Genomic DNA, 27,273 nt, shown 5'->3' with positions numbered 1-27,273 from the left:
AGATAAGATGGAATAGGATCAAGCGGACAAGTAGTAGGATGATTGGAAAGGATGAGTTTAGAGACTTCTGCCTCAGAGAGTGGAGAGAAGGCTGAAAAGTGTATGTTTGCTGATAAGATGTGTTTGACAGTTTGTGGTGTGCAGATTGTGCACTGAGGTTTGTAATTTTATTAATGAAGAATGTGGCAAAGTCGTCAGCTGTTAAGAGTTGATGAAGGAGGATGAGGAGGAGGACAAAGGAGGGAGGAAAATGTTTTAAAGAGCATGCAAAAGTTAGGCGAATTGTTAATTTTGTTGTGATAGTATGTCCTTTTAGCAGTGGAGACATTAGCAGAGAATGAAGAGAGGAGTGATCGATATACATTAAGGTCAGTAGGATTTTGTGATTTGCACCATACTCTTTCTGCAGCTCTGAGCTTAGAACAATGCTCATGGAGAACATCAGATAGCCAAGGGGCAAAAGAGGTGGTACGAGCTGGCCTGGAAGACAAGCGGCAGACACTGTCTAAACAAGACATAAGAGTGGAGCAGAAAGTATCAGTAGCACTGTTAACATCAAGAGATGATAACTGTTCAGGGGGAGGAAGCGAAGATGGAACCATTGCAGATAGCCAGGAGGGTGAGAGTGAGTGTAGGTTACGTCGAAAAGTGACATGTGTAGGGGTATGTGTTGTGTCAGGAACCATGTTGAGGTTAAGAGTGAGGAGGAAGTGATCCGAGGTGTGCAGTGGAGCAGTGTCGTGTGTAAATAAGGTCCAGTTGGTTGCCTGATTTGTGAGTAGCCACAGTTAACACTCGCTTGAGATCAAAAGAGGCAAGCAGAGTGTGGAAGTCTGCAGCCTGAGGTTTATCTAGGTGGATGTTGAAGTCTCCAAGCATAACTAGAGAGTAAAAGTTTTCTGTGTTTTTCCCAGGTTTAATTTAGCTTTCTCAATGTTATTTATTTATTAAAATCCTTAGGCCAGTAAAACGAAGCATACCTGAATGTTCACTGTTTATTGCGATTATTGTAACACTGTGTGTTTATTTGGAGGATTTGGCACCTGCCCACACTGCCAAAAGCCCCAAAAGTTGGTTAAATGACCATGGTGTTGGTGTGCTTGACTGGCCAGCAAACTCACCAGACCTGAACCCCATAGAGAATCTATGGAACCAGCCCTTCCTGTGAGGTGACGACATCTCATTGGCTGACCTGTTAGCAGTTTGTGAGCTCATGCAGGTAAGAACTCAGAGCCGCTAAACATACTGTGAAGTTTATTGTATTTAGAGGCCGTTATGCATCATTCATTGGGACGAAATTGAATATTCATCCACAATTGTGCATGTAAAAACATAAATAGACACATGAGCCTATAAGGCTTTGCATCTTTGATGTCGTTTGATCGTCTCTTTCAGCCCGTGTGGTGGGAGGGACATTCTGAAGGACAGACCCAAACTGCTGAGCTGGAGGAGTCGAGTCCAGTCATAGAAAGGTTTGAATTAATGAAAGAAAGTCCTTTTCTATGTGCAGTTAAGAGGGAGGCTCTCTTCTTCTTTTGGGGTTGTAAAGTTTATCTAGTTACCTGGTAACCAGAGGTCTGTTCTGTCCTTTCAGGGGAAGGGTTCCAGAGAACCTCATGGTTTGCCTGTTTGGTGTTGAATGTATGTGGTTTAAATATAACAAATAATAATGTGTCTTTTTTTTCCAGCTGTTAAACTGTTCCTATCTTAAAGGGGTCATATGATGCGATTTCAAGTTTTCCTTTCTCTTTGGAGTGTTACAAGCTCTTGGTGCATAAAGAAGATCTGTAAAGTTGCAAAGACTAAAGTCTCAAATCCAAAGAGATATTCTTTATAAAAGTTAAGAGTCAACCACGCCTACCTAAAATGGCTCGTTCTAACACGCCCCCACATGTCTACATCACGATGTGGGAAGATTTGCATAACGCCGCCCAAATGTTCACGCAAAGAAAGAAGGCGTAACTTTTATTCTCGCTGTAGTATTGTTGTTGCCGCCGCCGCCATGTCGTGAAGGCGCTGTGTGCTTCGTTGTGAAAGCGAAACTACTTTGTTTGGTCTTCCAAAAGAGGACGATATCTGCTTCGTCATGCCTAGAGCTGATCCGTGCTGGTCGCTGAGGAAATACATCAACTTTGCGCTGTGAATCGCAGGATCGTCTTTCACCGTGGATGAAGCGGAGTCCAGCCCGGGCATTTTATGGAGGACTGTTTACTGATCCTGGTAGACCACAATGCCGGCTGTTATGACTCACAGACTGTAAGTACGGTTTTTATATTTAAAGAATTTGCCACTGACGATTCAAACGCGAGTTTTGAGCAGTGCAGAGTAGCACTTGTTGTTTGTCATTTCTCCGATCACAAATGCAGACATGGTTTTATGTTTACTCGGCGCACAATGCAAAGCAACGCATAAAAAGACAGTATAAGTCATTATAATCCGTAATTATGTCCCCACTGGATGCAACAAATGCCTCGTTTATAATGGGTTTTAATGTTTTTGTCTCGTCGCTCCGGCCGGGACAGGGCATCATCACAATATGGTAAGGGACGTAACATTTCCATCACACGCTTGAGGTATTCGACCAATCACAACACACTGGATAGCTGGCCAATCAGAACACACCTCGCTTTTCAGACTGATGAGCTTTGTAAAAATCGATGCGTTTCAGAAAGGCGGGGCATAGAAGAGAAACAATAATGTACAGTATGTGGAAAATAATGTGTTTTTTTAACCTTAAACCGCATAAACACATTGCATTACACCAAATACACAAAATAATGTTATTTTTAGCAGCATCATATGACCCCTTTAAAAGTAACATAAATGTATGTTCTCCATTACATTTCAAAGTAGACATTTTTGGTGAAACCCCAGACTTGTATTTGTAAAAAAAAAAAAAAAAAAGCAAATACAGATAATAAATGAAATCTGATTAAATGAAATGCCTAGAAATGATCCCTCGCGGCCTCAACATTATATTTCCTGACTTTCATATACTCTCTAGCAAACTTTAACTTTACCTCTCAGTGTGAACAAATCCTTTGTCCTCCAATGAGGGTAACAAGAAACTTGAAATTCTGAGAAATACAAATAACTATTTTTCATGTTGTGGCTGATAGCTGATCAAGGTCTGTTATTAAAAATCTATGCTACTTTGTTGAAGAAACACTAAATCAGTCAATCAACTTTTATTGATATGTCAAAAATTTTAATTTTGCAAAAATTGTCATTTGTTTATTATTTTCTTAGAAAGCAGAGGTTACACTCTCTTCGTGGAAAATTATTTCAAATATTTGCTTTCAAAAGTCACTGTCTAGAATTTAAAAAAATTACAACATTTGTTAGAAGGATGTTTGTGTTGTGTGAATGTGATATGCAACATGAAGTTGCATATTATTTACTGAAACTGTTTTAATTGGACATTTATCATCACAGAAAGGTAAGGCACAAGTGTGAGAAGGAAAACCCTCATTCAAGAGCAAACCTGGGTCTTGACGTTCACACACTTTCACTCTTGTAAATAGTATTCTTTTACCAATTCCTGTCAACAATAAAATGTTTTTACATTTTCTGCTCCTTCGGCACAAACTATGGGCACAAAAAAAGTTCACTAAACTTGTGGATATAAGCCTCTTTTCAAACCATATATTAATCAAACATGATATTGAACAAACTGCATATCCATGTTAAACAGATGCATCTTTCATTTGTGACATATAATCTTATAGAATTAACTGCTGTGAATAAAGAGTTGATTTTTCACAGTTTAGCTGTGAACTTCTCCCTTATTTGATAGACAACAGAGTGTGCTTCATCAAAGGAGTCTGAGAGCGCTGACTGGACTCGACTCCTCCAGCTCAGCAGTTTGGGTCTGTCCTTCAGAATGTCCCTCCCACTACACAGGGGCTGAAAGAGACAATCAAATGGACTCATATAGACTCATGTGTCTATTTATGTTTTTGCATGCAGAATTGTGCACAAGTAGTCTAAATGAATAGCGCATAACAGCCTCTAAATGCAATCAACCTCACAGTATGTTTAGTGGCTCGGAGTTCTTACCTGCATGAGCTCACAAACTGCTAACAGGTCAGCCAATGAGATGTCGTCACCGCACAGGAAGGGCTGTCTCTTCAGAAACATGTTTTCCAGCATGTCCAGTGTGCCATCCAGGTCTGCCAGCGACTTTTCAAACTTTGCAGGATTTGTCGGCTGTCCCATCCTTGGAAATATAACCTGTACAGGAATACAAGTCAAAATAGATCAACAAACTAGTATTAGATGAAGAATAAAATCACTGCTGGAAATGTCATGTCAGCTAGCCACATTTCAAACCCTACCTCTTGCAAGAAGACTGTGGAAGCGTGCATACGTGTGTTCACATGATGCCAGGCCATGTACTCATCCACTCGGGCTCTCTTCTCTGGCAGTTTGGGGTACCAGTGATCAGGGACATTGTAGGTTGTTGCCAGATACTTCAGTATGGCATCACTGTCACCAAGAACAGTTAAAGGGGTCATATGATGTTTCTTTAAAGATCATTATTTGGTGTAACAGAATATGTTGACATGCTTCAATGTTCAAAAACCACATTATTTTTCAAATACTGTACACTATTGTAGGTCCTATATGCCCCGCCTCTCTCAAACGCTTCGTTTTCTACAAAGTCCCTCCTTCCGACAAGCGCAGTCTGCTCTGATTGGCCAGCTGACCCAGTGCATTGTGATTGGCCGAACACCGCAAGCACTCATCGGAAATGTAACGCCCCTTACCATAATCGCAAGCTTCATCTTTCAAAATAAATGTAAAGACAGAGCCCGAAAGGGGAACAGAGTCGTGTGACAGACACAGTGATGAAGCTGGTATGTGTTTGTGATGTGACCCCCTCTCTCTCGCTCTCTCTCTACTAAAACTTAAAAGCTATAACTGAAAAACAATAGGTATCGCGCTTCTGTAATCTCTATAAGATTAAATATTTTGGGAGAAAAAAAATCACGTAATTCTAAACGACAGTGATTGGTCGAGCCGTATCAGCGTTGAGAAAAACAACACATATCACGTGAAAACGCGGCTGCGCTCTGAATAGTAGCCTACTGCGTAATCATTTGTCTGATTAATGACACTGTGGAACTTAAATGAATCGTTATTAAAAAAAACTTTAAAGTATGTTAAGTGCAAAAGATGCTGTGAAAAGAACCGTGAAAGCCTACTACTTTTATGCACTGTGAAAAAAAAAATATTGTCATAATTTTCTCCAAATGTTTGTTGGCTTTAAAATGAAGTGCTTGATTCAAGCAGTGGGTTTTAGTGCTTGTAAAGTATCTGCAAACTTTGAGAATGTTAAGAATAAAAAATACCTGATTGTGAAAGATTCCTTTATTGCAAAAAAAATGTGTTGTTGACATTAAAATAAATGTAAGCATGATTCATTCCGTGATTTCATGAGATATTTCTTGGATACATTTTACAGAATTAGAAATAAAAAGTAATTACAGAAACCAGTATCTTGTACACTTATTCTAATTATACTTTGTAGTAGTTCTGCATAGTAGTTTAACGATATTGATTTGTATAAAACACATCCAAGATGTAATACTATTGAAAGTCCCTACCATCATGTGATTTTCCTTGATGTAAAAGGCAGTATTCATTTTGAAGACACATGATGTATAGTATAGTGTCTGTGTCATAAAGATATTTTCTGGTTTAACATTTCTAAGTATTCTGGCACATTCATACATACACAGATATTATAAAACCTTTATAATACAGTGCTTTGTGTATTGTGTGTGTGTGCGTTACATTGGTGTGGACAGTAGAGGGCCCTCAGTACCATTGGCAGCAATGAGCTTCTTTCTAGAGCGAAACTCTCTCTGAATCTCCAGAAAGGTCTTGTTCTTGGTTTCAGGGACCACAAAGAAGATGTAAGTGGCCACCAAGCAACATATAACGAGGAAAACAAGGAAGCAGTACTGCTTTAGTCCATTCTGAAAGAGATTGAGAAAGAAAAGTTTGTTAAAAACAAAACATTTAAATTCCACTTTGTTTTTAATAATCCTCATCAAAAAGTAATTAACAAATATCATCATTTGATTGTTTTTACATAATCTGCAAGGTAAATAAGGTCCTGTATCTAGGAGAAATGCAACTGCTTTGTGAAAATAACCATATGTATGTGGGTAAAAGGAAAGAAGGTGCTCATATATACCACAATAAATGGAAAGATCATGCCAATGAAGAAGAAAGCGATCCAGTTGATAGAGCCACCGATCATGTACGCAGCAGGCCGATCGGTTTGGGTAAACAGCTCTGTTGTTAAAATGTTTGTTACACCACCTACAGCACAAAGCACATTGATATTACTGATCAAACTAGTGTGTAGGCTACCATCATAATATAGCCTAACAATACAAGTGTGGAGAGAGAGAAGTTATTTTATTAAAGGAATAGTTCACTAAAAAAAGAACATTTGCTGAAAATTTACTCACCCTCAGGGCTTCCAAAAATGTGTTTCTTCATCAGAACATATTAGGAGAAATTTAGCATTACATCACATGCTCACCAATGTATCCTCTGCAGTGAATGGGTACCGTCAGAATGAGAGTCCAAACAGTTGATAAAAGCATCACAATAATCTACAAGAAATCCGCAAGACTCCAGTCCATCAATTAACGTCTTGCTGTAAGCTGCTGGAAATTGGGGGTGGGGGCTGAGGGGGGGACTCAATCACAAAGAACAGTGTCAAGCTGGAGAGTTTGGACATGTTCACAAAGGGGTTGCCAAATTGTGGTCAAAATAGTGCTAGGACACTGAAGAGAGCACCTAATTTTCTCTACTTTCTTAAAGTAAAGAACATCTCTTACCCAGCGGGTGTGAGACGGATGGTGAAGGCTCTTCCAGTTCAGGAGAATTAAACACCAAGCCAAAAGGGTTAAAAAGGCTACAAAGTCTGAGAAAGGAGAAGGCAAAGAGTGGCCAGGTGGGAGAACCCCAAATAAACCAGTAATTGGACAAGGTGGAATATCGACAAAGGTAATGGCTGAAAATGAGACAAAATATTAATCTCCAAAAAGAAGACAGGGCAGGACAGGACCAGAACATATGGATTAAAGTAGCTGAACCACAATGACACCTGTCACACTCAGGGTCTATAGAGGGGTTAATGTGAGCTAGCCTGCTCTTAGACCAGTGGGCTCTATGTACCACCTTGCTCTGTTATGAGTCTGTGACGTGTGCAGAGAAAAGAGGAGTTAACCCTGTTCAAGACCTCTTTCCATGTCTCGTCGTTAATGACGGCACTAATATCTTGGGACCAGACAATGCGTAGGTTATCAGAGAAAATTATATTTACTAATTTAGAAATTGACCCTTTAGCACAAGGATCCACACCCAGTTTGGTGTCCAGCTGACCATTTTTTACCCACAAAATCTCGAGTTTGTAAATATCTGAAAAAAATGGCTTTTGGTCATATTAAACTGAGAGGTCAAATGATCAAAAGAGGCAAAAACACCATTGATGTAAAGGTCACCAATAGAAACCAATCCAAGGTCTCTCCATAAGGCATAAGCACTGTCCAAGATGGAAAAAGATTGGAGTGTATTGGGGATAATAAAGGGGTATTATGAAGACCAAAATACTGCAAAAATTAGGTCCAGATTTTAAGACTATTTTTTACAATGATATTTTTTGAATATTTCATTGGGGCCATTGTATATTAAGTAAATTTGATCTTTCCCCATTCAAAGAGATAGTAGCTGCACTTGCATGCCAGAGAGGCGTTTCAAAGATGGCCGCCGAGTGAAATGACTTGCCTTGAAGGGACTTTGGATTGACTCGGGTAAGCCCAGAATTCTATGGTTGTGGCTCTCAAGATTTGAGACTTTAGCCTTAAGCCACTCATTAGCCTTCTGGAGCCTCGGACATGTAGCTTTGAGTTGTTCAAACTCCTGACTAATCTCTGTAGTGCTGGACTCGAGATTACTGATGCGAAGATCATGATCAGACACCGTGAATTGAATGTTATCTAGCTTGGCTGCCAAAACGTTCCAAAGATGCTTTGAAGTCTGTGGTGATTAAGGCTCTAAAGCCTTGTTCAGACTCTCAGTCCAAATCCGATTTTTGTTCATATCTGATTGGAATCCAATCTAAATGAATGACTGTCCACATCCAGATAGCACACGTACGTCTGCAAGATGTCTGTTAAAGATTGCTTAATCTGGAAAGCATCTGCTGTGTACAAACATCTGATAGATGCCTTTAAGATGTCAGTTTTACATACACTCTAAATCATAAACATCTTAAAGACATCTTCTAAACGTCTATTTGACATCTGATAGGAAACGTCCTATAGCTGAGCAAACACACAAAAAAATATTTCTTGCAGATGTATATGTGCCATCTGGGATGTAGTTCATTGCCGTTCAGACTATCTAAATATGATTGGATTTCAATCGGATTTGCACAAAAATTGGATTTGGGCTGACAGTCTGAACGAGGCTTAAGATCGTGATCTTGGCTAGCGTAATGCTTGCACCTGCACGGTTTTTATCGACCAGTTTGCCCCTTCCTTTGACGCTTCAAAACTGATTGAAGTCACAAAATAGTCGATAAACAAATACTGTCAGATGCCAACAAAAGCACTGAAGTTTATAAGACAAAAATTAGAAGTTTTTGGGAGCGAACTGTGCACACGTCTACTCCTCAGACACCATAACCGGAGCATTTGGTCTCTAATTCTGACCCATTCACTGCAGAGGATTCATTGGTGAGCAAGTGATGTAATGCTACATTTCTCCAACTCTGTTCCAATGAAGAAACAAACTCATTTTGGCTGGCCTGAGTGTAAGAACATTTTCAACAAATCTTCATTTTTTTCTTCACTTCACTTCAAACATTCATATTCATGTAATTTTCCTTCTTTGCTTTCTTTTTTTTACTCATTCATTCACCTGGTCCAAGGCCAAAACTGAGAATGAAGGCAAAAACACAGATCATACTAAGGTAGGGAACCCAAGGGCTGGACTCCTGTAAGGAAAAAACACCAAACAAACATCAGTAAATCTGCATACATTCAAATATTTGAAAACTGAGATCACAAACTTTATGCCATTTTTCATCATAACCCCATAAGTATGATTCTAATAGTTTGTGCTAGCAACATAATGAAATATTGCTACAGTGCACAAAATAAATATATTGAGAGAAAAAAAACCAGCAGGTATTAGGTCACTAGACCTGAAAAGTGAGGGCGATGGTGAAACAGATACAGCACACACTCATGAGAGAGTATCCACCAATAATCAGAGCTCTTCTTCCCAAAGATTCGATCAGAAGACCCTGAAACACACAACATCAGTTTGAATCAAACTGTGAACTGACTCAGGCTGAATAATGACATTACAGTTTTCGGTAGAGCTGCTTACAGCTGAATTGAACTTGCTTCATAATTGATCAACTTTACACGGTTATTGAGTTACTTTACACACTAAATCGGAACCTAAACTGAACTGACTGAAGCTGAATAATGACACTATTGGCTTTTTAGAACTTTGAAGAATTTGAATTTGTCTCATATTTGAAGTTTGCTTCATTGATTCTGTTATTTTCCTGTTTGTTACTGTGAAGCTGCTTTGAAACAATGTGTATTGTATAAAACACTATAAATAAAGGTGACCTGACATGACCAAAAAACACCTTTCAAAATCTGGCTCAACATTTGATTTTCTAACATGTATTTTGATTATTTTGATTTAGCCAAGTGGTACATGTTTCTGGATCAACATGCATTGGCCAAACAATTTTATGCCAAATCTGCCCAGAATCTACAGTATCAGCCTCCCAATTAAAGTTGTACGTCATAGTATTGCTTTATTTATTTGCGCAGGTAATGATAAATTCCAGACTTACACATGTCAGTGCAGTGATGCATTCACAAGCTCCAGTTCCCACTGTAGCGTACGGAATCTTGTCAGCTGGAATCCCAGCCTGGGTGAACACATAGTCTGCATAGAAATAAATCTAATGGGAGAGACACACATATATTGGCAATGGCATACATTAGATGTAAAATTGTGTGACAGTTGCACAGTGATAATAAAGAGACTCTTTTATATAATAATAATAATAATAAAGACTCTTTTCCACCACTTGGTTGAACAGTTCTCTCATTGCATGTTCCATTATTTATTTTTCTTATTTGTATTTATTTATTTATTGTTAATGCTTAACTTTTTATTTCAATTAACATTTCAGTGAAATTTCTCAGGCAAAAAAGGGGGGGTTGACGCAGCAAGTTCCCATCCAAAATCTGTTGTTTTTTTGTTTTTGTTTTTTAATACCATTAAATGAGTGTGCATAATTTCGTGAACAATGGTAATTTTCTGGCCGCACCATTAGACAATTTAGTTACAGTTTCTTTTTTGAACATATGAAACCTTTGTGACACAAGAATGGGAGACGTCATTGGCTTTGGTAAACATTGGCGTGAAGGCTATAGAGGATAACATTACATCATATAGAAAAGGTAAACATTCCCAGACTGGCTGCAAAGAACAAAGGACAAAATAGTATATGCGTAATATATATGAATATTATGTAAGTATATCAGCCATGAGAAATCTAGGTGGGGAAGAGTTTGTAATCCCATGGTGTGGAAATTAAACTGGAACCGTTCGACGATGGTGGAAAAGCGCTTTAAGTTGATATAAACTAAAGTTTAAATTTAATTTTAATTTAAATCTAATAACAAATTATAACAAACCTTTTTCAGAAAATTTCTGCTGTCTAATGGTTTGATGTTTTATCTTATGCAATGACATTTATATATTTAATTAAAAGGATTCTAAATGTTTGCGTCTACTGCACATTCTTCACCATTGGTTTTGCAGTTCTACAACTGGATCTCACATGACACTCCATAAAAGCTTTTAAGTATGTGTGCAAAATCACTTTCATGCCCATTATAGTTGCTCAAGAAAATGTCACAGCCTCAATGTAAAAATCTGATTCCTTTTTTTACCCCCTTTATTAATCGTTTGCTCTGAGAAAAGATCAGGGTTTAATCCACAGCAGGCCGATCACATGCAATTTTGGCTGGAATGTTTTTTTTTTAATAGTGCACACATCAGCAGTCAAGACTAATCTAAGCCTCTGATGTGAAGTTGTTGTTTCTGGGTGTCTGAGTGAGATACACACCGCATTGATGCCGTTGAGTTGCTGGGACGTGTGAATTATGAAGAGGGTCAGGAGCTGCCAGCGAAGACTAGTGTCCGTAAAAAGCTCCCAGGGCTTTTTGGGTTTAATACCGATCGCGCTGACCCTCTCTCTCTCTATGTCCTCCTTCTCTCCATGGTACTTATCCGGGCCATGGAACCACATTAGAGCTGAAAGAAAGTGGCAAAGGGCATAACATTCCTTTACTCACAAGATTCTCTTCTCCTCGATTCTGTAGTTGGTTACAGCTCAACGGGTTGGATTTAGCTCCCGGCAGAATGCTCACATCATGACATCCGTTCAAGTGTGATCACTTCAATGAGATTTTACGCTTCAGTCTTTAAACACTCAGATTTTATGGTTATATGCAGCTGAGATGACAACGCCATCTTTCTTTCAATGGAATCATGAGTTTAAATGTGACTCGTGACCTTATACTTGCCAGAAAAACAGATAAAAACAAGCCGAAAACAATGACATTTTTTGCCTAGTCATTTTCATGGTGGTTTGTTAACCTGGGTTGTTGAGTAATTATTTTATCTTCATCGATTTATTTATTAAAATATACCATTCAATCTTACCTGGAACTATTTCTGAATTATCACATGAAGCATATTGTTTTGCTGAAAAGTTCTACTTTTTTATTGTAGAAAAATGTGCAGAAATTTCACATGGACAGTTGATATTTCAATCTGCTATTTTCTGTAGACTATTAAATTAATCATAACTTTAACAGTAAAATTAAAATAGCCTTAATGCATAAATTTGTATGTTTCCAACTCGATTTATAGTTTGTGTGCTCAATCAGTAAGTTTTTCTAGAAAATAAATTGATATTTTTTTATTCAGCAAGGATGCATTAAATGGATCAAAAATGACAGTAAAGACATTTATAGTGTTACAAAAGAGTTCCATCTCATATACATGCTGTTCTTTAGAACTTTCATGTTTCACAAAAATATTACATAGGCATTTTTAACATTATAAAGATTATAGTAAGAATATTTCTTGAGGATCATTGAAGACTGGAGTAATCATGCAGAAAATTCAGCTTTGCATCACAGGAATAAATTACCTTTTAAAATATATTAAAATAGAAAACCGCTATTTTAAATTGTAATAACATTTCACAATATTGCTGTCTTTACTGTATTTTTGATCAAATAAATGGAGCCTTGGTACGCATAAGATTTTCAAAAGATTCAAAAATCATACTAATCCCAAATGTTAGAACGGTAGTGTAGCATTTTAACTGACCTCAGCAAACCATTAACTGATTCCACACACAAAAAGAACTTTAATAAAAAAGGACAGCAGAGAGACAAACTAAGACAGATACAATTCAGGACTTTCAAACTCTGAGCTTTATCATTACATTTAAAAATGTGTGTTAACAGGTATATCCGACCACATTCTATTAGCCTTACAACACCTTCTTTAATTAAATAATATTGTGCAATTGTAGACGTAGTTATTAAACCATGCTGTACCCTTTTTGCAGGCAACGTCATCTCCACGGTCGATGAGCAGGTAGCGAGGGCTCTCGGGGAACCAGGGAAGAGTCAGCAGCTGTATTATGGCTGGAATACAGATGGTGGACAAGAGGATGGGCCAGTACTCCTCCTTACCTAACAACTCACTAACACACAGACAAAATTTGAGTCTTAAAGGGGTCATATGATGCGATTTAAATTTTACCTTTCTCTTTGGAGTGTTACAAGCTCTTGGTGCATAAAGAAGATTGGTAAAGTTGCAAAGATTAAAGTCTCAACTCCAAAAAGATATTTACCTACCTAAAACGCCTCATTCTAACACGCCCCCACATACCTATGTCACAATGTGGGAAGATTTGCATAACGCCGCCCAAATGTTCACGCAAAGAAAGAAGGCGTAACTTTTATTCTCGCTGTAGTATTGTTGTTGTCATCGACACGACGATGCCATGTCGTGAAGACGCTGCGTTTCATTGTGAAAGCGAAACTACTTTGTTTGGCCTTCCAAAAGAGGACGATATCCACTTCGTTATGCCTAGAGCTGATCCGTGCTGGTCGCTGAGGAAATACATCAAGTTCGCGCTGTGGATCGCCGGCTTTCACCGTGGACGAAGCGGAGTCCAGCCCGGGGTCGTCACATGTGGTTGCCGCAAGCCCGCCGGACGCTCCTTCGTCGAATCCGCCGGCCGTGCCATTCTCAAGCCCACCGGCTGCCGCTCACTCGAGCCTGCCATGTGTGACGCTGTGTGTTTCGTTGTGAAAGTGAAACTACTTTGTTTGGCCTTCCAGAAGAGGACACAACTAGAAATCAGTGGTCAAGTTGTATTTACAGCACTGTTCCAGAACACTTCAACCCAAATATTCAGATGTGTGCAGCACATTTTGCGGAGGATGAGGACTGTTTCCTCTGAGAGTAGTCTACAATGCCGGTGTCTGTTTCTATAAAGTAGGGCAAATCCAACTTTGCAAGGACAGTCTGGTGCTTCTGACTCACAGACTGTAAGTACGTTTTTTATATTTAAAGAATTTGCCACTGATGATTCAAACGCGAGTTTTGAGCAGTGTAGAGTAGCACTTGTTGTTTGTTGTTTCTCCAGACATTGTTTTATGTTTACGCAGCGCGATACGCAATGCAACATGTAAAAAGACAGTACAAGTCATTTTAATCAGTATTTATGTCCCCACTGGATGCAACAAATGCCTCGTTTGTAATGGGTTTTATTGGTTTTGTCTCGTCTCGCCGGGACACAGGGTATCACGGTATGATAATGGGTATAACATTTCCGTCACACGCTTGAGGTTTTCGGCCAATCACAACACAAAGAATTGCTGGCCAATCAGTGTACACCTTGCCTTTCAGACCGATGAGCTTTGTAAAAATCGACGCGTTTCAAAAAGGCGGGGCATAGAGGAGCAACAATAATGTACATTGTGTGGAAAATAATGTTTTTTGAACCTTAAACCACATAAACACATTGCATTACACCAAATACACAACATAATGTTCTTTTTAGCAACGTCATATGACCCCTTTAACATCTTTATTTAGATTTTAGCAAATATCCTCAGGTGCAATAACAGGGATCAATTTTACTCTGCATGCCATTTCACCATGTTCAGATCAAAAACGAGTTTTGACTCTCCTCGTATTCTTTATATGGTGTTTTATATGTTTTTTCTTACTTGAGGCCAATCACTTGTCCTGTTAGAATCCCTCCGGTGATGAAAATGGAAGTTCCCATCGCCATGGCACCACGCAGAGCTCTAGGTGCGATCTCACCAATATACAAAGCCTGCACACATATTCCGATACCTGTCATTCAAATAAGATGTCAGTTATGAAATCCCAAACAAATGCTCATACAGTTTTGGAACTTAATTCATTCAGAAGGCTTCTCATTTATGTTCAGTCATTTAGCAGATACATACAAGTGAGGAAAAGCACATGCAATTTATCATAAAGGCACCAAGAAATTCTATCCATTACAGAAATTCAAAAATGCAGTGACTACCATAAAACTACTTTGCATTTATTTGTTTCAGGTAGCTTTTTCGCTTGTGTGGGGAAATATACCTTTACTTTACTGATTATCCAAAAGAAGCTGAAAAATTTTACATTTAATTATAATTCTGACCAAATTTTATATTTAAAACATTTTAGGGTTTACAAAGTGAAGCAAGGTTGTGCATTGATAATATTAGAAAACAATTATACAAATTCAAAAATTCAGTATTTGCTTTTTGTACCTTTAATTTGCTCTATGTAATTTTACCTTTTTTTCAGTTTTTTATGCCTTAAAAGTAGATCTATACATTGCTGTGTTATGTTTCACATTTGTATTTATATTTTAAAAAAACACTACCATTCAAAACTTTGGGTTGGAAATTTTGAGAAGTTTTTTTTTAAAGAAGTCCCTTACACTCACCAAGGCTGCATTTATTTGATATACAGTACAGTATAAAATAAGTATAATAAAATACAGTAAAAACAGTAATATTGTGAAATATTATTACAGTTCAAAAGAACTGTTTTCCATTTGAATATATTACAGAATGTAATTTATTTCTGTGATGCAAAGCTGAATTTTCAGCATCATTACTCCAGTCTTCAGTGTCACGTGATCCTTCAGAAATCATTCTAATATGCTGATTAGCTGCTCATTCCTTATTATTAATGAAGACAGTTGTGCTTTTTTGTGGAAACCGTGATACGTTTTTTTCAGGATTCTTTGAATAAGAGTGAATAGAAAGCTCAAAAGAACAGCATTTGCTTGAAACAGAACAATGTAAAAGTCTGATTACTTTAAAGCATTCTTACTGAATCAAAAGAATTAATTTCTTCCCAAAAATCTGAACCCAAACTTGTGAACAGTAGTGTATAATGTTAAAGGAATAATAAAATAAAACTGATCGACAATGTGCTTGAAAACTTGAGATACCTGCATTTACTCCCGTCAAGAAGCGTCCAATGATTAAAAGCTCAAAAGTGCCGGAGGGATAACTCAAGCCCATGAATAAAGCAGCCAACAGAGCAAAGGTGTTGTTGAACAATAGTGTCCCTTTCCTGAAAATAATAATAAGAAAAAAAGATTAGATATTCATCTCAACAGGGCTGTAATGTCCCTAAAAACTTCACATTTGATCTCCCAGACTTGCACATTTGGTCATGTCCTTCATATATTATTTTCTGTACAGAGTTTTTGACTTCAATTCACCTTCCAAATCTAATGGCCAGCGTTCCCCCCACCGACGCTCCCACAAGTCCACCGAGAGTGAATATGGACACTATGGTGGACCAGAGGAGTGTGAGCACCTGTGTGGAGATTTCAGTGTTGTAGCGCTCAGTCCATGTCTGATTAATGAAGTTCTGTACAGCCTGATAGGAAACACACAAGTGAAAAAAAAATGAAAATGCTGTCTCTTGCATGAAAGGAAAGGTCAGCTTTAACTTAGATAATAGTAACATGAACAAAAATAGAACGCGGAGACATTTTTTCAAAATATCTTCTCTCATGTTCCACAGAAGAAAGCTATTCTTAATAGGTCAGTACTAATTTAAAGTAAAGTATGAACATTGTGAAACATGGTTAACAATGACCCTGGGTTAACAATTAAGGCAAACCCAGTGTGTTTTCATGCACTGGTCAGTTTTGAGTTTTTTTTTGTGCCTATTTTGCTTCCATAATGTCGACCAGTGGAAAGAAAGCATCCAAAATACACATATACCTCCAGTTTCACAGGCAAGGCTTAAGCTTAGTCCCAGACTAAAATACATGTGTTGGCTGCTTTAACTGAAAGAAACTTGCACTGACATATCTTATGTAAAATATGCCAGTGCCATTATTTTGTCTCAAGATGCACACCAGAAATGTTTTTTTTTCTAAGGCCCGTTTTTTAAAGGATACTTAAATGTCCTATTTGATCAATGGCCTAATCCTGGCTTAACCTAAGCCCTGTCTGTGAAACCAGGCCTTAGAGTTTATTCTATTACACTTTCTCTATTTGCATCAGTAGTTTTCAAATACAGTACAAAGGCTGTTTTTAAAAAAGTGTTGTTGTTTTTTCATGCAGTCAGAAGTTTTCACTTAAGTAGTACTTTCATACATCAAACATCTAGCGCAGCGTTAGTTATGGCAGGTCACGTTAGTCAAGCTCGCATCAGCTGACTCTCAGCTGATCCCCATCAACCTATGGGAATACAACACCTATCTAAGCATTCATATATAAGGTCCCTCAGTAATATCAGCAGTTTTCGCATTGCTCGATAGCTAATTACCCTTCTCCATCCCCAACTCCTCCTCTGTCAATCAGGATTCAGTCTTCTGATTCTCCTTTGAATCAGACTAATTCTAAAATGTGTACATAACATTATTGAACTTATTTAACAATATCTGCAATACATTTATGTTGGTTCTGTTCTGTTTACCCTGGGGGGGTTATCGCTGCTCTCCCTGCTCTCATCCATGCTAGGCTGCATGGATGTGCAGGGAGTTCTTGCCCAGAACAGAACCATACCGCCAATCCAAACTGTATGCTAATTGTCAATCATCTTTGACGATAGTGGTCCTGACAGAATTTAGGTTTTATTATATTCATCTGTGGTGTCTTGTCTGTGTTAAAAAAAAAAAAAAAATGTGTACAAAACCCAAATGTGGGTTTTGGATTCAGTAGATTTTGTTATATTTTTGGGTCAAACTAGCAAAGCTGTACCAGGGACCAAAATCCATATCCATGTGATATATTAACTATCTACAGATTTCATGTGACTTTTAGTCTGATGAGCTAGTGCAATAATAACTTATAGTCTGATTTTATAATATAATAACTTTTAGTCTGATGAGCTACTGCAATAATAACTCACACAAATACATTACACACATGCATACTGTACTGAACGTAATGTGACTAATGCATACTGCAGAAAATCTGCTCTAGATGTAAACACAAACAGGCTTAAGTAAAGTGATAAGAATTATCACATTAATGCACACATTACCTTGGTAGGTGCGTTTATGATAGATATATTGTATCCATACTGAAACGTCCCACCAATGCCAGCCGCACAGACAGCCAGAAGAAGAGACTTACTGGGAACCTGTAGATAACAGAGTACAAAATCATGTTCAAAAGTGATTTTGATTTAAACTCATCATTAATAACTAATATGTATAGTGGTTAAGAGTAAAGAAAGAGAAACTGCAGGATTGCAAGAGCAGAAGTACTTGAACAATGAAGAGTTGTGAAATTATGCAATATACAGAAATATACAATACAATAAATCTGCTAAAAAATGTAAGTAATATGAAAGATGCAGAAAATATAGCATGAATATTACAGTCAACTTCATGTCCATCACTGTTCATTATAGCTGATGAATAGTACATTATAGTAATAAATATTTGTAATAATAATAAATGTTATTATTAAATATTTTGAAAATAATAAAAAGTAATTAAATAATTTCTGTATTTTAACCATACCTTTGTTTGTCGAAATAATAATAATAACAACTACAACAACAGCGATAATAATAAATAGTATTTAAAAATATATATTTTTATTTTAAACATACCTTTATTTGTTGAGCTGGTTCTTTGAAGTCTTTAAGTAAAGGTTGATATTCCTTAAGCTCTCCATTATCTTCGCCCATTTTTGAAACTCGTCCAAAATATTTTTACGTTTTTACTTAATATTCCAAACGCCTCTTAATCACGCATTCAGTCTGTCTCTGAAATGCGAACTCATCCCAGGACAGAACTGCTCTTAGAGCTCTAGATAAGGTGCATAACAGATATACTAGCAGAAATACACTCGAGCTGTTTTTCATTGCATGACCAGTGAAAACTGCATGGGTTCAGAGTTAATTCAGGATGAAATTCCCTTTAGAACCACGGAGAAGCTCTGTAGGGTGTCTTTAGGATATTTTTGTCTTTTAACACATGCATGTCAATTGCTTTTCCATGTTCAGTCCTGTGGATAATGCACTGAGAGCCCTTGTTGTGCCCAATAAATTCAAAAGTCAAATGAAAGCTTACCTTTTTTAAAGCTGTAGACTCTTCTGGGCCATTCATTTTAAGTTCATTCATTTAGAGCAACATTTAAAGTTTAGAGTGATAAAGAACTGAGCTATTCCATCATGCTTTCTAGGTCTCACTGCAAAGATTAACTTTGAAGGGCGGTTGGTCTGTGTGTAGTCATTAGTGAAATCATAAGCTCCAGTTGACCACAACTTCACAATTACCTTATAGGCACAAATTCAGAGTAATGAATGTAAGATGTTGCGATTATAGTTGGATTGCCGTCTAATGGTTATTTGATGATTTGATGATTAATGAAATATGCTACTTGGCTGTTCTTTGTAAGTTGAAATATTTATTCAGCTATATCAAGCATTGTGTTGTTCGGCCTTTGATCACAAAGAGCACATTGTTGCTGTTTCAGTCAAGTGACCCGCAGAGCCTATAAGCCTTTTTCTGATTCACTAGAAAAATCAACCCGTTTGAAGGTCTCTGCCCAAACCAGTATCATCATTTTATTAAAAAATTGTGCATTTTAAATCTAAAGCATGGCGAATATGTTATATTGGTCAATAAATTATTAAAGTGCTTGATACAGAAGGAAAGTACTTCTGTTGTGTTGCCTCACCAAACTCAAATGTTCTGTTCAAGCTCCTAATGTCTAACCACTGGTTTAGTTTACTGTAGATATGAACAGTTCAGTAGAAGTAGCCATACCTTCATTGACCACAAGAGGGCTACTACTACTACTATTAATTGTTATTATTATTATAACTATAATAATATAACTTAAAGTAAGTTAATGGGGGTTAATCAATATATATTGCAATATATTAATGTAGAGAGTTTTAAGGCACCTTCTTTGCTTTGAGGACTGAAAAAAAATCAAACCCTTGTTAAATGCTAACTTTGCTGGAATTAAATGTAACTCAAATTAAAATGGTTAATTAAATGTAACATTGTTAACATGTTACATGTCCCACCAGAGACAGTACAGAGCATGTGTGCTCTCGCCACTGCTCTTCTCCCCGTAGACGAATGAATGCGCTGCAAAAGACCCCTCTGTCAAGCTCCTGAAATTCGCAGATGACACTACCATCATCGGCCTCATACACAACGGAGTCTACTTGCAGTCAGGAGGTTAAAGAGCTGGCTGTCTGGTGCAGTCTTAACAACCTGGAGCTGAACACGCTCAAAACAGTGGAGATGATAGTGGACTTCAGGAGAAACCCCCCTGCTCTCCCCCCACTCACCATCATGAACAGCACTGTGGCTGCAGTGGCGTCATTCAGGTTCCTGACAGGTTCCGGACAGTCGGGGCTTCTGAGAAGATTAGTGGTTCCCCCTGCCCAACATCCAAGATCTTTACACCTCCAGAGTGAGGAATTTATACATAGCATCTGAAAATTGTACATTTGTAAACTACATAAACTGTATTGTAAAAAAAAAAACATATACATTCATTAAAGTGGTCATATGATGCTGCTAAAAAGAACATTATTTTATGTATTTGGTGTAATGAAATGCGTTTATGCGATTTAAGGTTCCAAAAACACATTATTTTCCACATACTGTACATTATTGTTTCTCCTCTATGCCCTGCCTTTCTGAAACGCGTCGATTTTTACAAAGCTCATCGTTCTGAAAAGCGAGGTGTGCTCTGATTGGCCGGCTATCCAGCGCGTTGGGATTGGGCGGCGTTATGCAAATCTTCCCACATAGTGATGTAGACATGTGGGGGCGTGTTAGAACGAGCCGTTTTAGGTAGGCGTGGTTGACTCTTATTTTCTTATATTAGCGTTATATTTCATCTCTACTGTGTAATTCCTATGTAGGCATGTCTGCACTATCATAAGTTTGCAGTATGTCTGTACTTTATTCTGCACTGGAAGCTATATCGCCAAGACAAATTCCTTGTGTGGAAACATGCCAATAAAGCTCTTTCTGACTTCCGACTTCTGAAAAATACTTGTATCGATATAAATGGCCTATATTTAAAAACGAACATTTCAATGCACTATATATTTCACATTGTAGTTATGGACTTGCAGTTAATTATTCTTAGGCTACTAAATACGGAGGGCAAATTATGCTTAGCGAGGCTGGTTTACTTTATAACAGGACATTTACAGATTTACACATTCCCCTCCCCCCCAATTCAAACCTTAATTTCTTATTTTGAACTTATGAACATGTTTTGAATTAATATTAGACTATTTTCCACTGACTTAAAGAATTATGATTCTTTCATTTCTGCAGCCTAAAGAACAACAGTAAAGCTGAGAAGACATATCTGTTGTTGAAAAAGATATTTGGTGTAAAAGTTAGATTTATGTTGGATATTAGATGTATGAGATCGGCCTATTTCTATTCGATTATTTTGGTTTTGTAACTGCAAACTTAAACAGCTTAATTCAATTTACCTATGTGTAATATATTGTGCGCGTGTGTGTGTGTAGTTTCATTTTGTTTCGTTTACTTTTGTATTTTGTTCAGAAAATCCATGTGACCTGAAGCCCCGCCCCTTTGCGCTCACGTGACCTCCGTTCGCCTGGTAACAGCGAAAGCGTCGCTCATGGAGGAGCTGCAGGCGAGGAGCCGCTGAAGATTTACAGCCGAGACGGATCACGATGCGAGATAAATCTTTCGTTCACGTACTTTCAGACAGCTCGGACATCACACACACCCATGCGAATCGTTCACAATAACACTGACACGCTGACAGGGATATCCGGCTAAGCGTCTTAAGGCTCGGGACGGTAAGTTTTGTTTTGGTCTCGCGAACTTTAGGCTATTAACTTACATTGAATGCGCGTCTGCGTTTGTCTCGTATAGTGTTATAGCAAATGCATGGGTTAAAAGCGATGTTGTATGTTTGTCATGCAGTTCTTACTGGTTTGCCTTCAACAGAGCAATGCATTTTGCACAGGTACATTCTCTCTCTCTCTCTCTGTATAGCTGTCTCATATCTGAAGGTTTATTGCAGGTGATGGATCTATTGGTTTGGCCAAATATTGCCATACTGCATCCTACTTGTTACCTAATGCGATGAGGCACTAATGCACTTAATAGGATTCAGGTCGCCCTCCCTGTCTTCCTGTAGCTCTCAGAAGCAAGCTGTGTACATACATAACTGAACCCAATACATAACTGATTACCAGCTTATGCCAGAGACAACATCAGCATCTGTTCTTGGCAGGTAATAGCTCCCTTGTGAGGTTGCCAGGGACTTGATATCTTCATCAATGTTTAAAAATAAAAAATAAAAACCCTGTGTGTAATTCTCACAGATCCCGAAAGAGTCTGAAGATGGCTTGCGCTGTGGAGAGATGAGTAAGATGTCCTGATATCGGGTGATTGGACACCCATATAAGCATGGGGAAACTACAGAGCAAGTTCCGGAGGCGCTCGGACCTTTATAAGTGAGAAATGATGAGCAGTGGAGTTTTGACAGGTGGTTGTGAAGAATGTATGGTCATTGAGGCTGTATTGTTGACAGGGCCAAAGAGGGGGCGGAGCCCGCACCTGTGCACCAGGTAGTGCAGTATGAACCCGCGCACACAGATGCCATCAACTGTGTCGTCAGCTTGACCTCTGACCTGTGCGTGTCAGGAGGGCATGACCAGGTGAGCTGGAGAAGCTTTGAATAGGGAGGTTTGGAGATCAATGAGTGTTAGTGTGGTGTTGCACAGCAGCCGATGGAATTGCACAAATGATTGACCCTTCGCTAAGCTCCACCCACCTTGGTTATTGTGGCTAACTCATTAAGTGGCTCTAAACTGATTGGAATGAATTGTGGCTTTGCAAAGCATTTTATCATTTGTTTACCTTTAAAGAAATTTGCAAATGCGATATAAAACCGTGCAGTGAAACATTAGAAGTAAACCATGTAATCAGTGTTATTATTGTTAAATTAAACTATTAAAAGTCGTTTTGTTAATTAAAATAAAGTATAAATGTTAGTTGAAAAACGTCAGTGAAAATGAGAAGTTATTTGTTGTCTCAACTCATACGTTTAACTAAAATGACTCAAATTAAAACTGAAATAAAAATTAATGAAATTGAAATAAAATCTGTATTAAAAAAGCGAAGCGCATAAAATAGATAAAACTTAAACCAAAATTCAAATGAAAGCTAGAAATAAAGACTAATTCAAATATTTATTAATCATTTAATTGTATAAAAATAATACTCAAAAACACTAGTGAAAGAGAACTGTAATCTCACTGTAAACTCTACTTATCTATACATAAATGAAATGTTAGTTTTTGTGGTCTCGGTGGGCTTCTGTATGTTTGTAAAGTGTTATTAGTGGTGCTTTATTGCTGTTATTTAAACAAATGTTTCAATCTGTAGAATATTTGATTCTGATTGGTCAAAAACAACATTCTGTGGTCAAATAAATTTTTTTTTATATTTACATTGTGACTGTCATTGAAACTCTAGTTTTGACTGCAGCAAACACACGGAACATCATAGCAACGGCACATGCTAAAATCCACATCTTAGAAACCACATAGCAATGCTTGCACAAAACATTATATCATTTGCTCGCCAATGGATCCTCTGCAGTGAATGGGTGCCGTCAGAATGAGAGTCCAAACAGCTGATAAAAACATCACAATAATCCACAAGTAATCCACACCACTCCAGTCCATCAGTTAATGTCTTGCAAAGTGAAAAGCTGCGTGTTTGTAATAAACAAATCCATCAGGGCTTCTGGCCAATATACCTTAAACTGTAATAATGCTTCCCCAAATGAAAAAGTTTTCTCACATCAAAATCCACCGACTAGAACCATGTTAAACTGTTTGGTCCCACTTTATATTAAGTGGCCTTAACTACTATGTACTTACATCAAAACATAAGTACAATGTACTTATTGTGTTCATATTGTATTGCAAAACACACGTTCTGCTATTGAGGTGGGATACGGGTAAGGTTAGGGACAGGTTTGATGGTATGGGTAGGTTTAAGGGTGGGTTAAGGTGTTAAGGGATGGGTCAACAGTGTAATTATAAATGTAATTACAGAAATTAATTACAGATGTAATTACATGCAGGTATTTTTAAAATATAAGTACAATGTAAAAACATGTATGTACACAATAAGTGCATTGTACCAAATGATTCATTTAAATGTAAGTACATAGTTGTTAAGGTCACTTAATATAAAGTGGGTCCAACTGTTTTCGCTTGTAAACGGTGTTTGATCTGTCTATATTTCTCTCCTGATTCAAACGAGACAACTTTTTCCTCTGAAAAAGCAATATTGTGGATAGAGAAACAATGATATATTGTTTTTTACAAACACGCAGCTTTTCACTTCACAAAGATGGACTGGAGTGGTGTGGATTACTTGTGGATTATTGTGATGTTTTTATCAGCTGTTTGGACTCTCATTCTGACGGCACCCATTCACTGCAGAGCATCCATTCGTGAGTGATGTAAGACTATAAGGCATGAAAATAAACATTGTCATCATAATTTTCTGTAAAGCTGCTTTGAAACAATGCATATTATGAAAAGCGCTGTATTAATGATTTTGATTTGTGTGTTATCTGTCTCAGGGTGTGGGATAGCCGTACCTGGCAGGTCACTAACACATTTCCGGCAAAGCAGTACATCCAGACACACTGTGACATCAGTTCCAACTGTTACCACCTGCTGTCGTCCAGCAATGGTTTCGGTGGTCAGGGTTGTGAGGCCACGGTGAGTGTGTATACAGATACTGCCAGGACACAGTTGTGCATGTACATGAATTTATACATTTGTGTGTTTATGCTTGTGTGTAGCTGTGGGACCTCAGACAGCCCGGCTGTAAGGTGGCCGAATACAGAGGACACCTGCAGACCACAGCATGCTGCATGTTTGTGCCTCCCAGTCCCGGATATCCTGCTCTCGTGGCGTCATCGGCGTATGACAGCTCAGTAAAAATATGGGATCAGAACACTGCAGGTAACACACACACACACACATACTTGTAATATGTTTTTAAACATACACAAGTGAATTGGCCAGGGGGCTCATTTGTTAACAGGCCAGTTTCCTGTTTAAAGAAGGCAAGTCAGAAAACTCTCTTAAATGTTTAGGTAAGTGAAAAAGACACTTTGAGAGACTTGGCTGGGGAAGCCAATCTCCTCTGGCTGACATATTTTTAATTGAATCGAAATATTTATATATATGCCACGTAGTTATTAACTTAGTATTACTGATAAAATTACTACTATTTAATACACTACCATTTAAAATTTTTAGGTCGGTAATATTCAAATCAGCATATTAGAAGGATTTGTGAAGGATCATGTGACACTGAAGCATTGATACTGAAAAGTGTTTTGTATTACAGGAATGAATTATATTTTCAAATATATTAAAACAGAAAACAGCTTATTTTAAATAGTAATAATATTATACAATATTTCTGTTATTGCTGTGTTTTTGATTAAATAAATACAGCCTCGGTGAGTGTTAGTAACTTCTTTTAAAAGCATAATCTCTTACTGACCCTAGACCTTCTTTTAATTTCTAATTTATCATTAGAAATATATATATTTAAAAAATATATATAAATCATTGATTTAATTTAAACATGCATAAAGATTACATAAGTTTCCCAAAAAGTGTTTTTTTTTCTTCTTCTGTGAGTAGTATTTAAAGGGTCTTTAAAATCCAACACATTTAGATAACCATTATTTAAGAGCTGTGATTTACTGTGAAAATAAATAAATTTTAGCCAGGTTTTTGATGATATGTGGAGTTTAAATGTAAATGGTTCCGAAATATAAAAAAATGACACACTTCTCCTTTAAATAACAATGTCAAAAGCAACGGTTAACACCCTTTCACATTATATTTCATGTGTGTCATGCTTTCTGAAGCAAACAGCTTTTGATAAACATGTCAGGCTGGTATTATCAAGGAAAAAAGTCACATCAGCTTAAAATCTACATGGCTTGATTCTTGTCTCCTCCATATTCTTTCTTCAGCGTGTTTGTACACGTTAACGCTGGACGGTTCAGGGCCTTTGGTGTCTCTGGCTCCGTGTGACTCCAGCAGTCTCCTGTGTGCCAGTTTTAACACAGGACTGCATCAGCTGCATCTAGATCAGGGAGCAATGCCCAGCCTCACTGAAGTGGCTCGCTTCTGACGTCCATCTGGACCGCCTGGAAAATCAAACTAATGAGTTAAAACAAACATATTTAATAACTGGAACTCCTGGAAATGAGAATGCACACTACAATATGTAGACACCCTCTTCTTATTAAATGAATAGGTCAAAAATGAAAATTTGCATCTTCAGGCCATCCAAGATGTAGATGAGTTTGTTTTTTCATCTGAACAGAATTGGAGAAATGTAGCATTACATCACTTGCTAACCAATGGAACCTCTGCAGTGAATGGGTGCCGTCAGAACAGTCCAAACAGCTGATAGAAACATCACAATAATGTTTGTAATAATCAAATCCATTAAGATATTTTTAACTTCAAACCATTGCTTTAAGCCAAAATATGAGTCCTCTTTCCATATCATTGCTTTCTTCAGTGGGAAAAAGTCATCTCATCTGAATCAGGAGAGAAATATTCATAGATCAAGTACTGTTTACAAGCATAAGAAGTTCTAAATAATTTGATTTTGATGTGAGAGGACAACGGGGCATGAACTTTTTCACTGAACACTTCCAAAATCATACTTAATATTATAGATTATGGACTCAATTTTGGGCAGAAAAGTTCAAATGTGGATTATTGTGATGTTTTTATCAGCTGTTTGGACTCTCATTCTGACGGCACCCATTCACTGTAGAGGATCCATTGGTGAGCAAGTGATGTAATGCTACATTTCTAGACAATATTGTTTCCTCATTTATTTCTGAAGATTTTTTTTTTTTTTTAACTTCTGCTTAACTACAATTAAATGTGGACTCTTTTTTTTATATACATTCCCACAAATATATTTTCAGCTGTGTACTTTCACTTACAACTGAGTAAAATTTACATACCCGTACTTTTTACACTCCTGTTGGAAAAAAAAGACCTTTTATTTGCACTTTTCATTAAGCAATCAATGGGTCAAAATGATTCACTGCCAGAATCATTCATGCAGAAAGTACATAGACGCATATGAAATCTCAGTCTCTCACTCTACCTGTGCACACACATTCACACAGGCTCAGGGTTTGGCAACATGGGAAACTGAATCATTTTTCACATAGAAGCTGCTAGAGTTTACACACTCATAAACACATTCAAACATTTATGTAAACAGACTGGTCTTGTATCTCACACACGGAGAGATCCTGAGGAGAGGGAGAGGATGCTTATGAGATGATCTGGTCTTTTGAGTGAGTGAAGTGACATGTGGCCAAGTATGGTGACCCATACTCGGAATTAGTGCTCTGCATTTACCCATCCAAAGTGCACACACACAGCAGTGAACACACACAAACCGTGAACACACACCCGGAGCAGTGGGCAGCCATTTTTGCTGCGGCGCCCGGGGAGCAGTTGGGGGTTCGGTGCCTTGCTCAAGGGCACCTCAGTCATGGTATTGAA

The 27,273-nt window shown here is 37.7% G+C and overlaps 3 protein-coding genes and 1 long non-coding RNA gene across 7 annotated transcripts; 2 read left to right on the top strand and 2 right to left on the bottom strand.

Moving 5' to 3' along the window:
• Window positions 1-3,173: 3,173 nt before the first annotated feature.
• Window positions 3,174-4,517, bottom strand: LOC107550274 (glutathione S-transferase theta-1-like). The gene is made up of 3 exons (XM_016231524.1): window positions 4,338-4,517; window positions 4,060-4,233; window positions 3,174-3,906 (listed from the first exon to the last, which is right to left on the bottom strand). Exons 1-3 carry the CDS (start codon window positions 4,515-4,517, stop codon window positions 3,760-3,762), a joined length of 501 nt encoding a protein of 166 aa, XP_016087010.1. The 3' UTR covers window positions 3,174-3,759.
• Window positions 4,518-5,412: 895 nt separating this feature from the next.
• slc2a11b (solute carrier family 2 member 11b) lies at window positions 5,413-18,857 on the bottom strand. 2 transcript variants are annotated; one of them, XM_016231565.1, is made up of 12 exons: window positions 18,737-18,857; window positions 17,698-17,796; window positions 15,917-16,077; window positions 15,641-15,765; window positions 14,385-14,514; window positions 12,699-12,847; window positions 11,192-11,379; window positions 9,905-10,015; window positions 9,233-9,334; window positions 8,947-9,022; window positions 6,206-6,333; window positions 5,413-5,984 (listed from the first exon to the last, which is right to left on the bottom strand). In XM_016231565.1, exons 1-12 carry the CDS (start codon window positions 18,785-18,787, stop codon window positions 5,796-5,798), a joined length of 1,509 nt encoding a protein of 502 aa, XP_016087051.1. In that variant the 5' UTR covers window positions 18,788-18,857; the 3' UTR covers window positions 5,413-5,795. The 2 variants fall into 2 exon arrangements, with proteins under 2 accessions (XP_016087051.1, XP_016087050.1); XM_016231564.1 differs by lacking the exon at window positions 18,737-18,857 and adding an exon at window positions 18,274-18,431.
• Window positions 18,858-21,259: 2,402 nt separating this feature from the next.
• Window positions 21,260-22,494, top strand: LOC107550280 (uncharacterized). 3 transcript variants are annotated; one of them, XR_001604644.1, is made up of 4 exons: window positions 21,260-21,477; window positions 21,705-21,917; window positions 22,009-22,140; window positions 22,218-22,494. It is a non-coding gene; the product is annotated as an uncharacterized lncRNA (long non-coding RNA). The 3 variants fall into 3 exon arrangements; XR_001604645.1 differs by having other exon boundaries at window positions 21,822-21,917; window positions 22,218-22,492; XR_001604643.1 differs by lacking the exon at window positions 21,260-21,477 and having other exon boundaries at window positions 21,606-21,917; window positions 22,218-22,481.
• A 1,734-nt stretch (window positions 22,495-24,228) lies between these two features.
• LOC107550273 (WD repeat-containing protein 31-like) lies at window positions 24,229-26,055 on the top strand (the record flags this gene model as incomplete). The annotated part of the gene is made up of 3 exons (XM_016231523.1): window positions 24,229-24,429; window positions 24,513-24,675; window positions 25,707-26,055. Coding segments are annotated over 3 exons (525 nt in total), but the record flags the coding sequence as incomplete, so codon positions are not given.
• Between the last annotated feature and the right edge of the window lie 1,218 nt (window positions 26,056-27,273).

This window comes from Sinocyclocheilus grahami, unplaced genomic scaffold (assembly GCF_001515645.1).
Source record: "Sinocyclocheilus grahami isolate Dianchi unplaced genomic scaffold, SAMN03320097.WGS_v1.1 scaffold394.1, whole genome shotgun sequence".
In the NCBI taxonomy this organism is placed as follows: Eukaryota; Metazoa; Chordata; class Actinopteri; order Cypriniformes; family Cyprinidae; genus Sinocyclocheilus; species Sinocyclocheilus grahami.
This window is presented reverse-complemented; position numbering and strand designations above follow the sequence as displayed.

Excerpts from the sequence above, each read along its gene's own strand:
- slc2a11b (XM_016231564.1), bottom strand. The coding sequence starts at position 18,351 with ATGGGCGAAGATAATGGAGAGCTTAAGGAATATCAACCTTTACTTAAA. Across the intron at positions 14,515-15,640 it reads CTTGACGGGAGTAAATGCAG|GTATCGGAATATGTGTGCAG; the intron begins GTATCTCAAGTT and ends TTTGAATGACAG. Across the intron at positions 11,380-12,698 it reads TGACGTTGCCTGCAAAAAGG|CTCTAATGTGGTTCCATGGC; the intron begins GTACAGCATGGT and ends ACTTTCTTTCAG.
- LOC107550274 (XM_016231524.1), bottom strand. The coding sequence starts at position 4,517 with ATGACCCCTTTAACTGTTCTTGGTGACAGTGATGCCATACTGAAGTAT. Across the intron at positions 4,234-4,337 it reads CCACAGTCTTCTTGCAAGAG|GTTATATTTCCAAGGATGGG; the intron begins GTAGGGTTTGAA and ends ATTCCTGTACAG. Across the intron at positions 3,907-4,059 it reads CAGTTTGTGAGCTCATGCAG|CCCCTGTGTAGTGGGAGGGA; the intron begins GTAAGAACTCCG and ends TGTCTCTTTCAG.